Here is a 14,656-nt window from a genome sequence, read left to right on the forward strand (position 1 = left end):
TAAATCTGAAGGGTGCTCGCCGGCTGCCAGCCTCCTCACTGCGCCTGCGCCAAATACTGAACGGCGCGAGATTTACATTGCAGACACGGCCGGCGGGAGGAGAGCAGCGCTGCCCTGGTCAAGAGAAGAAGGGCGTGGCCAGAGATGGGAAAAGCGAAGCCTCTAGGAGCAGTGGCAACGCCCCCGCTGCTCCTAGAGGCTAATTAGCATATTATACAAGTTTGTTTTTCTCAATAACGGCGGCAGGCAGCGAGATGGCGCTAATATAGTTATGTTTAGCTGACATTAGCCCATCGCTTATGTCCGCCAGCTTAATACCCATTTTTCAGGTGACCGAAACGCTTTAACAACAAGCCCCATGTTGGTAATGGATTCTGTGATATTAGTCAAATATGCGGAGAATGGCTCATGGTGAAGACGAAGTTATCAAGAAGATGCCCACAAGGGGTTAATAAAACAGGCACGGAGAGAGCCCACTTAACAAGCGCCTGTCCAACCGGCAGTGCACACGCGTGACCATCGCTACATCCACTGCCGACCGCAGCACACCTCCATCAGTCCCATAGAAGTGAATTGAGCGGTGGTCGCACGTGCTCACTACCACTCCATTCACACAGAGGACAACTAAAAGAACCCTGGTGATCAGTGGGGGTCCCAGGACAATCATACATTTCTCACTAGGCTGTGGAAAGGGATAACGTTGTTAGTAGGCCGACCCCCTTTAAATGGTTGTCCAGGATTAAAGAAAACAAATATTTTTCAGCGCCACCTTTATCCATGGGTTGTATCTGGTATTGGATTCACTTGAATGAGTTGCAATACCAGACTCAGCCCATGAACAAGGGTGGCGCTGTCTCTGGAGGAAAAAAAACCCCAAAAACATAAAAAAAAAAAAAAAAATACATTAAAAAAAACAGACCCCCTTTAACAGTGTGCCCCATACACAAACGAATGTAACAATGAATACATTTTTAAAGGGGTCTTCCTATGTTAGATATTTGTGACATATTCACTTCTGGGACCCACATCTCCTGAACAGGCATCCGGGCGAAGAATTAACGGAGGGGTGGCCGTGCGTTTGTCACTGACCACCTCAGGGGCAGGAGGCTCCAGTTCTGGAGATATGTGCGGACCCCCATGTATCAGATTTGTATGGCATATCCATAAATAGCCTAGGCTACCCCATATTAAAGGGTGGGCTCATCCCAAAAACCAGCACCGATTCCTCTGCAGCAGCAGCACAATATCAAGGAACAGAAGGCTTAGGGCTCATGCACACAAGTGGGAGGGCCCCTTGCCCGTGCTGCGGACCCCAAAAAGCGGTCTGCAATGCAAGGGCACCGTCCATCTGCACTGCATTTGCGGACCCGTTGACTTGACTGGGTCCACGATCTGCGAGTTACGGCCAAAGATAGAACATGTTCTATCTTTCTGCGGTGCGGAGGCACGGACCTGAGCGTCCACAGAAGCGCTTCCGTTCTGTGCCGCCACTCCACAAAAGATAGACGAAGTCCTATCTTCGGTCGTATCTTGCGGAGTGCAGACCTATTCATGTCGATGGGTCCACATCTGCACCACAGAGTGCACACGGCCAGGGCCCAGTGGTTTATGGTCCACAATACAGACACTGAACGTAAGGACGTTCATGAGCCCTTAAAGGGGGGTTTCCAGGTATTTAATATCGATAGGCCATCAATAGCTGATGGGTGTGGGTAGGACTCCTGTGGATCAGTTTTTCGAGTAGGATGTGGCACTCTGTAAGAGCAGTGGCCTCTTTCTAGGACAGAGACATCACGTTCGTTGGTCACAGGTCCTAGGCGCAGCTCAGTCCCATTCGAGTGGATCGGAATGAGCTGCAATACCAAGCACAGCCACCGTCAATGGACGGCGCTGTGCTTGGCAAGCTGTTAGGAAGCCGCGGTGCTTACGGCTGATGGTCCAGGGTGCTGGAAAAGGCCCCTCACCGATCAGGTACTGATGACCCATCCCTGAGGATATTAGACACCCAAAGAACCCCTTTTAAAAATGTGTATTAAGGGGGTTGTACGAGATTAGACAGAGGGCATATTTAACCCCCGCAGAGCTGTATGCAGTACTGCAGTGAGTGACTGGAGCTGAGCTGCAATACCAGACTTAGCCTATGGGTCAGGAGTGGCACTGTTTTTGAAAAAATAAAGCTGACCCCATTTCTAATCTCGTACAAACGCATCCAAATACATCGGTCCCTGATCATGATACATACATATATTAAAGCAATTAGTACAAAAACTCTGGGGAGTCAAAAATGGTCAACTGGGTGGGTAAAATTAAATAAAAAAAAAAATTAAAAAAATTATACATGTGGCCGGTTATACCTGATTTTCCATCTTTTGGACCGAACTCTGAAAAAGAAATACATGATCATTAAAAATAAGGAGGAGGTGATGTAGAGAACCACACACAGGCTCATGTCTATGTTGGAGAAGCCAAGGCCCAGGAAGCTGACGGACATCTTGTTGCCCTCCTGGTGCTCGGAGCTTTTCTCCTTTTCGATAGGTTTTGGAACCAGCTTGTCTATGAAGTCCGGTCTGACAATCGGCTGGTCGTGTGGCTTCTTCAGGCCGGAGTCGGCGCCTCCTCCGGGATCCTTGGCGTGAAGGTTGTCGTTCTTCGCATCCTCGTTAGGATCGGCGTACTGTAGGGAGATCTCTTTGGCGCCGTAGTGCCGCTTGAGGAAGGCGAGGACTTCCTTTTCATTCCAGCTGTGAAGCCCGTTTACCTCCTCGTGGCAGGCAGGGCACAGGTCGGGCGTTGGCCACTCTAGCTTCGGGCTTTTTGGATCCTCACTTGGAGCACCTGTGTGGGAATATGAACGGGAGGTAATAAGGATCATGTAAAGCCAAAAACAAAAAGCTTTCCCAGAAAATGCCTTAGAACAGGCATGCTCAACCTGCGGCCCTCCAGCTGTTGCAAAACTACAACTCCTAGCATGCCCGAACAGCCTACAGCTATCAGCCTACAGCAGAGCATTTTGGGAGTTGTAGTTTTACAACAGCTGGAGGGCCGCAGGTTGAGCATGCCTGCCTTAGAAAATAAGGTGAGACCATCAACAATCAGCTGTAATGTACAGGAAACCTTTTCACTAAGTGCTCAGTTTCCCTACAGCACCACCACAGGAGAAACTAAGCATTGCATGCAGTGCTCATTTTGGGTCCTCCAGAGAGGGACACTTCTCTGTAGCTGCTTTTAGGCAAGGAAAATCCAGATGTAATATGGAAATAAAACATGCAAAACCAGTTCACCTTAGTGACTAGGGGATCATTCCTGGTGAACCGGCTGTTAGTTTTTGGTAACTTGGCATTTGTCACTGAGAGCATTCAGCAGAAGTGACCACTGACTGCTCCGACAGCGAATGCTCACCTGCCATGTTCTCCTACCCTGCATAGGACATCTACAGGAACAGGTGTCTGAACGCAGCAATGCATGCAGCATCCCGACTACCAGCAGAGGGCGCAGCACGGCCTCTAGTGGAAGCAGGTAATATGCAGCTGGAGCTGGGGCGATAGACAGGCAATTCTGTGGAATATGGGGCAGTGGAGGAGCCTTGGTATGGGCTTTATGTGGGGCATGTGGCTTTATAAGATGGGACAGTCTGACTGAGTAGTATGTATGTCCTGCGCCAAACGCCAAAAAAAACACACACAAAAAAAACTAAAAAAAACTTCTAATCCAGGAGCCCAGCACTTAGTTGCAGGTAACATGGGAACTTCTCTGCCCATCGCATCACTCACCGTCTATCTGCGCCTCACTGCCCCCCAACCTGACCATCTGTGCGATATCCCCCCACTCCTGACTTTTCCAGAAATCAGGCACGCACAGAAGACACTGGCGGTTGAGGGGAAAAAAACCCCCTAAAAACTTTAGTAACTGCAGAAAAACTCCTGCAAGTCTGCAGTCTGTCCGGCGGGCGCCGCTGATCTCTGCTGAAATACATTAGAGCCAGGAGAGGGGACGCTGCTCATCAGAGGTTTGCAACTTATGGGGTTGAGCACTGTATGGGGGTGTGAGCTTTAATACAGGGAAGAGCGTATAATCTGCATTTATTTGACATTTTGGCAGTGACGGCATGGAGCCATGCTAATCCTCATCAGTCTCCACGGGACGTATCCAGGACGAGTTCACACAAGCGGATTTGTGAGCCATCCTGAAATATTTTATGGGGGTTACAGGTATGTACTAAAACAAATGCTGAAGCAGGTTTCTAAGAACTTTACATCTTGGGAGTCCTCTGTTATTCCTCCTGGAAATGGTTGACTAAATTCACAACAGGGTATTACCAGTTCTCTCGTCAAAGGGACAGTGTTAAGCCTCGTGCACATGACCCTATTTTGCAGATCGGATGCAGGCCCATTTTTTCAAAGGATGCTGCCCGCATCCGTATCTCTGTTCTGCAGAACAGACAGAACACGCCCTGGGCATTTTTAACATTGGGCAGAACGTGCGGAACAGGAAAATGAGGGAGGCCCACGACTGTTATCAGATTGCAAAACGGATACGGTCGTAGGCATGAGGCCTAACACTGTGTAGAGACACAGCCTATAGACCAGGAGAATGGCGACAACCAACGGTCGATGTCCTCTCACATTTCCATTAGGAATGACAGAGGACCAGCACAGAATTAGGCCTCATGCACACGACCATTCCGTTTTTTTGGCGGTCCGCAAAAAACGGAAGCTGCCCGTGTGCCTTCCGCAATTTGTAGACATGCCTATTCTTGTCCGCCAAACGGACAAGAATAGGACATGCAATTATTTTTTGCGGGGCCTCGGAACGGAGCAACGGATGCGGACAGCACACAGCACACCCATTGAAGTGAATGGGTCCGCACCCGAGACGCAAAAACTGCGGCTCGGATGCGGACCCGAAAAACGGTCGTGTGCAAGAGCCCTTATAATTCAGAAACATCTGTTCTCAGGTCTGTTTTAGCAATGGTCTTCTCCATGAAATGGTTTAGACAGGATTTTTTTAATGAAGCAGGCTGTTCTGGTGTCTGGACAGCAGGGGGAGCTCTAATGGACCTGTGACAGTCTCCACTCACCGGCCAGCCTCTTGTTGACCACGTTGTGTTTTCTCCACAGCCACAGCGCCGCCTCCTCCGCCGTTTTCACGCTGTCCACCGATTCCTTGGCCATGGCTTCAAAGTGCTGGGCGCATTCCCGGCATCCGAAAAACTCCCTGATGTATCCTCTCATGGTTTTCAGCACTGCCTGAGCGTCGCCTTCAAACTCTGCAGAGAAGAGGAGTCAGTGATGCGATTTAACCTGTGAAACGCTGGTTTACTCTGCATCTCAGCACTAAAGATTTGGTCATGTAAATGCACCAAAAATCTGTCTTAAAAAGTGGCGCGATTTGGCACAGCTAAGGTTTTTAGACAGATTTTTGGCTCAGACGCGTTAGAAAAATCTCAAACTTTGCTGAACACTCATGTGCAGCTGTCTCCATGGTTACAGACTACAAACAAGCCCTGCAGTCAGGCATTATACTCTTCTACATCCCCCCTACAGACAGACCAGGAGGCAGATGGGAGCGAGTAACTTGTGACAGCAAGATATAGATGCACTATTAGCCGGTCCTGGCTTTTAAAGGGTTTTTCCAATATAAGTGATTTTTAACAAGTTCCTGCAGCATGGCCCCTGAAACAGGAGATTCATACTTACCTGCTCCCCATCTTCCAGTCCCGGCATGGGCATGGTCGCATTCTCCGCTCCAGTCAATGACTGGCTGCAGTGGTGATGTGGTCACAAGCAGCATGTCACTGCTGAAGCCAGTCATTGGCTGGAGCGGAGCATGTGACCATGCCCATACCGGGGCTGGAAGGTGGAGAGTGCAGAGCCAGCGAGGACCACCGGTGTGGAATGCATCAGATAAGTATGAACTTATTAAAAAAACAAAAACAAAAAAATTAAAATTCATTTTTAAACGAAAAATCCCTTTGTTCCACGAAAAATATTCTACATTCAACAGCCCCTGGATCTGAATACTTTTGTGATTTCATGCGATTAAAAATTTAGCATAGCCACTTCAATAAAATGTATCTGTATAGCACCACCTGCTGTTTTATTTCATTTCTTATTTCTTTGTCCTGATCTCTGAGAAGGCCGCACATGCTCAGTTCCATCCTTCAACTGCCTCCTGAGCTGTGATGGGGAGAGCATGGACACGCCCCCCTGAGCTGTGATGGGGAGAGCATGGACACGCCCCCCTGAGCTGTGATGGGGAGAGCATGGACACGCCCCCCTGAGCTGTGATGGGGAGAGCATGGACACGCCCCCCTGAGCTGTGATGGGGAGAGCATGGACACGCCCCCCTGAGCTGTGATGGGGAGAGCATGGACACGCCCCCCTGAGCTGTGATGGGGAGAGCATGGACACGCCCCCCTGAGCTGTGATGGGGAGAGCATGGACACGCCCCCCTGAGCTGTGATGGGGAGAGCATGGACACGCCCCCCTGAGCTGTGATGGGGAGAGCATGGACACGCCCCCCTGAGCTGTGATGGGGAGAGCATGGACACGCCCCCCTGAGCTGTGATGGGGAGAGCATGGACACGCCCCCCTGAGCTGTGATGGGGAGAGCATGGACACGCCCCCCTGAGCTGTGATGGGGAGAGCATGGACACGCCCCCCTGAGCTGTGATGGGGAGAGCATGGACACGCCCCCCTGAGCTGTGATGGGGAGAGCATGGACACGCCCCCCTGAGCTGTGATGGGGAGAGCATGGACACGCCCCCCTGAGCTGTGATGGGGAGAGCATGGACACGCCCCCCTGAGCTGTGATGGGGAGAGCATGGACACGCCCCCCTGAGCTGTGATGGGGAGAGCATGGACACGCCCCCCTGAGCTGTGATGGGGAGAGCATGGACACGCCCCCCTGAGCTGTGATGGGGAGAGCATGGACACGCCCCCCTGAGCTGTGATGGGGAGAGCATGGACACGCCCCCCTGAGCTGTGATGGGGAGAGCATGGACACGCCCCCCTGAGCTGTGATGGGGAGAGCATGGACACGCCCCCCTGAGCTGTGATGGGGAGAGCATGGACACGCCCCCCTGAGCTGTGATGGGGAGAGCATGGACACGCCCCCCTGAGCTGTGATGGGGAGAGCATGGACACGCCCCCTGAGCTGTGATGGGGAGAGCATGGACACGCCCCCTGAGCTGTGATGGGGAGAGCATGGACACGCCCCCTGAGCTGTGATGGGGAGAGCATGGACACGCCCCCTGAGCTGTGATGGGAAGAGCATGGACACGCCCCCTGAGCTGTGATGGGGAGAGCATGGACACGCCCCCTGAGCTGTGATGGGGAGAGCATGGACACGCCCCTTGAGCTGTCAGTGAATGAGGAGATCCCCCACCTCCCGTAATCAGAAGACCCATCACAGAATACATCTGCATACATTGTATATTTTAAGTAGGCAATGTGGAACAACATCCCCCTGTACCAAGACAGCCAGCACTGGCACATGTGGCAGGCAGCTTGTCTTCCGCCTAATGGCTTGGCGCGGTGCCGCTGCCCGCTTTACTCAGATGAATATTTAACACTGTTGCAGCAGTAATGTTTTGCTGAGTCTTATCAGGAACGGACGAGGGAAAGCCGAGCCGGGCAGGGAGGATCAGGACTCGAGAACGGAGGTGTGCGTTTCAGCAGAGACAATATAGGCTTGATGGTAGAGATAGCGAGATGGCCAGCTGGAGGCGGGCACAATGCCCTATAGCACCTGCTGGATCTCGGCCCACAGACATACAATACCCGGGAGCTCGGCGTCACACATGGAAAAACACCATATGCCATACAGCGGGACAGCAATCATGTTCTTAAAGGAACACATGGAAAAAAGAAAAAAAGAGGGGAAAAAAAAATAATCGTTAATCACAGAACTCCTTGGATGGAAATCCAAAAAGTTGTAGAGTAACTGCAGGGCGCCAGCAGGGAGGAGAGGTTAACCGCTGCCGCTAGTGACTGAATATGCAGCAGAGACTGATATATAGAAAGATACGTACAAGAAAGGGAAAAAAAAAAGGGAGGGGACCAGCCACGAACAAAAGGCGCCAAACACCTGAAACGGGGATTGTGCAATAAGAATAGTGGCTAAAGTGAAAGTAAAGTTCAGGAAAGTATCGTCACTTGCAGTTAAAAACGGATCACGGACCTGCAAGTGACGATACTTTCCTGAACTTTACTTTCACTTTAGCCACTATTCTTATTGCACAATCCCCGTTTCAGGTGTTTGGTCCTCTCCCCTTTTTTTTTTTTTTCTTTCTTGTACGTATCTTAAAGGAACACTCCAGGCGGCGAAGCATGACACAAGACAAATGCCAATGACAGATCTGCGTCATGCTCTCCCCCCCATATGCCTGTCGTGTTCCTTTAAATATCTGAGCGTAGACATAGATTTTGATGGTATTTTCTGCCAGGCAAAACGGACATTGTGTGTAAAGCCTAGTGCAGGGGCGGAGCATGACACATGGGCAAACACCAATGACAGAAGATCTGTGTCATGCTCCGCCCCCTGCACTAGGCAGATACCTGGAGGGCTTCTTTAAATATCTGTCTGCAGACAGCATTGGTTAGCGCTATTAGGTAGATTTTGATAGGATTCAGATTTTTACAGTCCGGCCGCTGTTTTTGGCGATTTCAATGGAAAGTGGGAGGAATGACGGACACGATGGAAGACGACTTCGCAGAAACAGTCCGTATAATGGTGCCGACGGTAAACACACTAACTGTATTCGCAGGCCAGAACAGTATATGTCGGTATACATTTCTCCAGAAACAGCGCCGTCACTGTCTGCAGGTTGTGTGTGGTATTGCAGCTCAGCTTCATTCACTTCAGTAGAGCCGAGCTGCAATACCAGATGCAATCCACGGACAGGTGTGGCGCTGTTTCTTCAGCCACGTCTTTCTAATCCTGCACAATCCATTTCTTTTTCTGGGAAAGCTGGGTGATGAATGACTATGGTTGTCATTACAGACGCCGCAGCAGTATGGGAGCGGGGAAGGTAAGGAATGGATTTATCCTTCTGGAGGCAGTCTCATCTAGCGGCACACATCTATATTGTTTAATATAAGCCCCCCCCCCCCCCAGGCCGCGGACTCATCACATCACACATTATAAGACGCCGGCTCATAAGATTACCTCAGATTAGACGCCGGTATTAAGAAATGCTTCAAAACAATTTTTAGAAGCAGAAGGCAATCACCCAATCGCTCAGCGTCGGGAGCGGAAAAGTCTCCGGGGAAAACAGGAAAAAAAAAAATAAAAAAAATTATGAAGATGGCCGCAATAGGCTGAAAATGGGAAAATATTAACAGTACATGTGACCCGGCCACAACGTGGGCTGCCCCGCGTGTCACAGTGGTGGGCCCCTAACACCCATATGAAAAGAGGACCCATTTGGTAGTTTCCAGGACTAAAGGTTCCCATAAACTAAGGATCAAGAACCTCAGGGACTCCAGCTATTCCGAAACTACAACTCCTAGCATGCTCCATTCACTTCTATGTGTGTTGCAAAAACAGCTGAGCAAGCGTGCATACTGGGAGTTGTACTTTCACAGCAGCTAGAGAGTGTCGAAGGTTGCTGACCCCTGCCGTATACATTAGACCAGGCATGCTCAACCTGCGGCCCTCCAGCTGTTGCAAAACTACAACTCCCAGCATGCCCGAACAGCCTACAGGTATCTGCCTACAGCAGGGCATTGTGGGAGTTGTCGTTTTACAACAGCTGGAGGGCCGCAGGTTGAGCATGCCTGACGCCATAAATTGGCTGCAGTGGAGCAGGTGACCATGTCCATGCCGTGCTGTATGTTAAAGCGAACCCGTCACCTCCAAAACACATTTTAAACCGACATCATTACCTTACAGGGGCCCCCAGTGTGTTCCTAATCATGTTTTTCATTCCTCCACTGGTTGTTGTATACTTTATAGAAACATGTTTGACGGTCCATTCACAGGTCCGGAATTCTGTTCCGCATTTTGCGGAACGGAATTGTGGAGCCATTCATTTCTATGGGGCCGCGTGATGTGCTGCCTGGATCCGGAAATGCGGACCCGCACTTCCGGGTGCGCAATTTCCGATCCCGAAAAAAATAGAACATTTCCTATACTTGTCCACAATTGCGGACAAGATTAGGCATTTTCTATTAAGTGCCGGCGATGTGCGGTTCGCAAAACACACACTGATGTGTGAATGGACCCTTAATCTGTGCTTTTTTCGCTATCCTCAGAGTCATGCTTGAAGTCTAGGGGGCAGCGGCCTCCTTGCTTCAAGTCATTGACATCAGTGTGATTGACATCCTGCTGTGAGGCTGGGATGATGCAAGTCTCGCGCATGCGCGGTGCACTCCTTGTCGCTTTTCCATCGTGCGCGCGTGCCCAGCGCATGCGCAGAGAGAGGAAAGCGACCGGCTGAGTGCGGGAGCCGTGATCGCGCAGTGACAAGGAGTGCACCGCGCATGCGCGAGACTTGCACCATCCCAGTCTCACAGCAGGATGTCAATCACACTGAAGGGCGGACGGGTAAGGGGCGTGCTTAGCTTGACTTGAAGCAAGGAGGCCGCTGCCCCCTTGACTTTAAGCATGACTCTGAGGATAGCGAAAACACAATAAGGGTCCATTCACACATCTGTGTGTGTTTTGCGGACACCGGCAATGTGTGTTCCGCATTTTGCGGATCCGCACATCGCCAGCACTTAATAGAAAATGCCTAATCTTGTCCGCAATTGCGGACAAGAATAGGACATGTTCTATTTTTTGGGGGATCGGAATTGGGCACCTGGAAGTGCGGGTCCGCATTTCCAGGTCCGGGGGCGGCACATTGTGCGGCCCCAACCAAAATTAATGGGTCCACAATTCCGTTCCGCAAAATGCGGAACAGAATTGCGGACGTGTGAATGGACCCTCAAACAGCGTTTTTATAAAGTATACAACAACCAGCGGAGGAATGAAAAACATGATTAGGAACACACTGGGGGCTCCTGTAAGGTAATGATGTCGGTTTAAAATGTGTTTTGGAGGTGACGGGTTCCCTTTAACAATATGGGGACTGGTATATGGACACATCAGAGGATCAGAGCGGCGGAGATCAGGCAAGTATGAATCGTCAGCTTAGTAGGGCAGGCCGCCGGCAATGGCGAAAATGTCGTTATTCCCAGAGAACCCCTTTAAGGCCCAGTGTAGTAGTTTCTAGCAAATGAACGGACAACTATAGATAGAAATGACCACTAGAGGGAGCCACGACTGCAAAAGGGCAGGTGAGGTGCCCATAGCAACCCATTACGGTGGTGCAGTCAGGCCTGTCTATAGGCTTCGTGTCCCATTCACCTACTTAACTGCTTTTAACAACAGTGGGGGGGAAGCTGTAGAAATTGATTGCAGCACTGTCTCTGGTTGCTCCATTTTTGGTCACGGGTGAGGTGGTCCTACCCGACTATTTCATAATGACAAGGTACGGCCATGTACACGAGGCCTTAGGCAGCGAGGGGCTGGTCGCTGCTCAAAAGACCCCCCCCCCCCCTTCCTGATTGACAGATCCGGAGACTCACGCCTGCACCATTGCCCCAAGTAGCAGCGCAATCGCTATGGCTGTGCTGCTGCGACGTGCGCAGTGCAGGTGGCGACTGCAAAGTAAATGGCAGAATACAGGCTGTATTCTGCCGATGGCGGGAATATGTACAACAATCACTTGGTACATCGGGTCACCATACTTTGGTTTTGGGGCTTCAATTAGACTGTTCATCTATAACACGCAACCTCGCCGATAATATCCAAGGGGTAGCGACGCCTGGCGTTTAGCCGTAAGCCTGGCCTCCATTAGCCGCCAGGTCAGCCACAATCCGCAGCACCAGCCATTGTCTGAAGGTTAAGGAGTTAAGAGACAAAATGGCTCGTTTTTTTCTATTTTTTTTCTTGGCTAAGTCCCCGTCTGGATCTTGTGCTGACATCTGCCACGTATCATCGTGTAATCCTCCTTTTCTCCTTCCTCACAAACTACCGCAATTCTGCTTTACCCTAATCTCTAAAGTGGACAATAACCATTAAACCCGTACCTGGTGGCGGGGGGATTAGAGGCAGGCTGCAGGCTTTTTACTCCATGGGATTTAATGCAAGATATAAGGAGAGAGGGGGGGGGGGGGGAACCTTCCCAAGACATAATCCACAGACTAAAAAGTGACCCAATTCTTTCATCGGAAGGAGCGCTCGGCAGATCTCCGCCGTTCTGGGGAAGGGGGCCGACGACAAGTGCGGGACCACTTACAGGAGAGGACGGCGCTGAGGGTCACACAGCGGCGGCCAATAGAAGCGGGTCTGGTTATAGGGAAGAGATGTAACCCCTTCCAGGCTGGTTACTAAGTAATAAAGTATAAAACCATTAAATATAATAAAGACATCAAGACAGACGCCCAAGAGAAGCGGACACACACCATAATACACGGAGTCAGTATCACCTGGGGTGGAGACAATGTGGTCCTCCCGTGATAAGAGGGTTCCAGGGGTCCATATTATAGACTGCGCTGTAAAGGATTGGAATAAGGGCTCATGCACACGGCAAAAACACGGATACGGCCGTGTGCATCCTGCATTTTGTGGAGCGGAACGTCTTGCCCTCTAGAGAACGGTCCTCTCCTTTTCTGTAAAACGGACAAGAAGCTGACACGTTCTATCTTCTGCGGGGGCTGCAGGACGGACATACGGAAGCAGACAGCACACGGAGTGCGGTCCCCATCTTTTGCAGCCCCACTGAAGTGAATGGGTCCGCGTCCGACCCGCAAGAAATGCAGACAAAAACAGCGGTCGTGCTAAGGGTATGACCACATGACGTGGTGGAGGGGTGGACATGCTGCGATCAAGAACCATGTCCCAATTAAACTAAATCAGACCCCGTTGTTTAAGTCGTGTGGTTCTTGATCGCAGCATGGGCCTCAACGCCACACCATGTGGTCGTTACTCCAATATGGCCGCTTTCTTCCGCAAACAGCGCCACACCGGCCCATAGGTCGGCTCTGGTATTGCAGATCCACGCTATTAAAGTGAATGGGCGTTGCAATGCCACATGCAACCTGTGGACAGGTGGTGGCCCTGTTTATGTAAGAAAGCAGCCATGTTTAAGACCAGCTCTTTCAGGCAGATATTCTGTTTAATATTCTGGAAATGCTCGGTAACAACCCTTGTGGGGTGTATAAGGTAGCCAAAGGGGTGTCACGTCTCATAGGATGGCTGCAGCGGTCATCGTCTCCTCTCAGTACAGGGACCAAGATGAAACCCGTTAACATAGGGCTCACTTAAAGGGGTTGTCTAGAACTAGAATTCTGTGGTGAGAAAAAGCCCCAGTCTTCTCCATGGTTTGTGTATTGCAGCTCATTCACATTCAAGTAAATGGGGTCAAGCTGCAATACCAGACACAACCCGTGAGTGGTGCCGTTTCTGAAGTGGGGGGATGAAATTTGACCAATTCCAAGCAAACCCTTTAAAGCTACTGCAATCAGATGTGTATCATTATTAGGCCTCTTTCCCACGGGCGTGTGCGCCCCGTTGCCGTATTGCAGACCGCATTTGCGGATCCGCAATACACGGGCGCCATTCAGTGGGCATTCCGCATCACAGATGCAGACCCATTCACTTCAATGTGTCCGCAAATCCGGAGATGCGGAATGGTGCGGAACGGAACGGAACCCTACGGAAGCAACGTAGCCTATCTTTTTGCGGAACGGCCAGATCGCGGACCCATTCAAGTGAATGGGTCAGCAATCTGCTGCGGCTGCCCCACGGACTGTGCTCGTGCATTGCGGCCCGCAGCACGACCACGGGGCACACACGCCCGTGGGAAAGAGGCCTTAAAGGGATTTCCAGGATTAGAAAAACATGGATATTTTTTTCCCAGAAGGCGCCCCCGCCCGCCCACTGGTGGTATCTGGTATTGCAACTCGGTCTCATTTATTGAACAGAGAGAGTGGAGCTCTTTCTAGAAGAAAGCAGCCATGTTTTTCTAATCCTGGACAACCTCCTCTAACTGTTACAGGCCTGTTGGGTAGCAGGGACGTCAGCATCATGGAGTCACTGCCATTTTCACCCCCCCCCTCCCAATCGTAATTCCTGTGGGGTCTTGTATGAGGATGATTAAAGCCATGCCCTTTTAAAGTGAATGGGATCAAGCCGGTGTGGCCCCCCAAGATGGTAGACCCCCACCGATCAGCTATTGATGGAAAATAGGTCATCCATATCCTGATCTCCGAAACCCTTTTAATGTACGGGTAAATGTGGTATTGATTATATGTCACTTGCCAAAATATATAATCTTTTTTTTGGGGGGGGGGGGGGGGGGGCAGGAACTCATACTGGACTGTAGATGGAGTGGAAGAAAAACACTGTCTTCAGGAGGAGGCTCTAGCAGCAGGAGGAGGGGGTCTTTGCTCTTCTGACCCCCTCCTACAACAGCCAATATCAATTCAATTATCGACATTCTATTTTTTAGAGGGCGCACCTTTAAGGGCGTTCCCATAACTCAGGGAGTCGGCGGTGCCGTCGATAAGGCCTCGGCCTGTTGCTCCTAATGGCTTTCTGTGTGATCAATGAGTAACAGTATTTCTAAAAATCAAATAATGAGGCAGAGAGCGGCCGGCGCTCGCTG

At 50.7% G+C, this 14,656-nt stretch overlaps 1 protein-coding gene across 2 annotated transcripts in view; it reads right to left on the reverse strand.

Annotated features, from left to right (window-relative positions):
* Nucleotides 1–272: 272 nt before the first annotated feature.
* QSOX2 (quiescin sulfhydryl oxidase 2) overlaps nt 273–14,656 on the reverse strand; it is a 42,880-nt gene continuing 28,496 nt past the window's right edge. The window contains exons 11-14 of one of the 2 annotated variants that reach the window (XM_040404799.1): nt 5,078–5,266; nt 2,355–2,835; nt 1,173–1,177; nt 273–597 (exon numbers count right to left, since the gene is read on the reverse strand). In XM_040404799.1, coding sequence (XP_040260733.1) covers nt 449–597; nt 1,173–1,177; nt 2,355–2,835; nt 5,078–5,266 — 824 coding nt within the window. In that variant the 3' untranslated portion in view covers nt 273–448. Of the gene's footprint in view, nt 598–1,172; nt 1,178–1,744; nt 2,836–5,077; nt 5,267–14,656 lie in introns of those variants that run through there. The other variant, XM_040404800.1, reaches the window with a different exon arrangement.

Source organism: Bufo bufo, chromosome 8, assembly GCF_905171765.1.
Source record: "Bufo bufo chromosome 8, aBufBuf1.1, whole genome shotgun sequence".
NCBI lineage: Eukaryota > Metazoa > Chordata > Amphibia > Anura > Bufonidae > Bufo > Bufo bufo.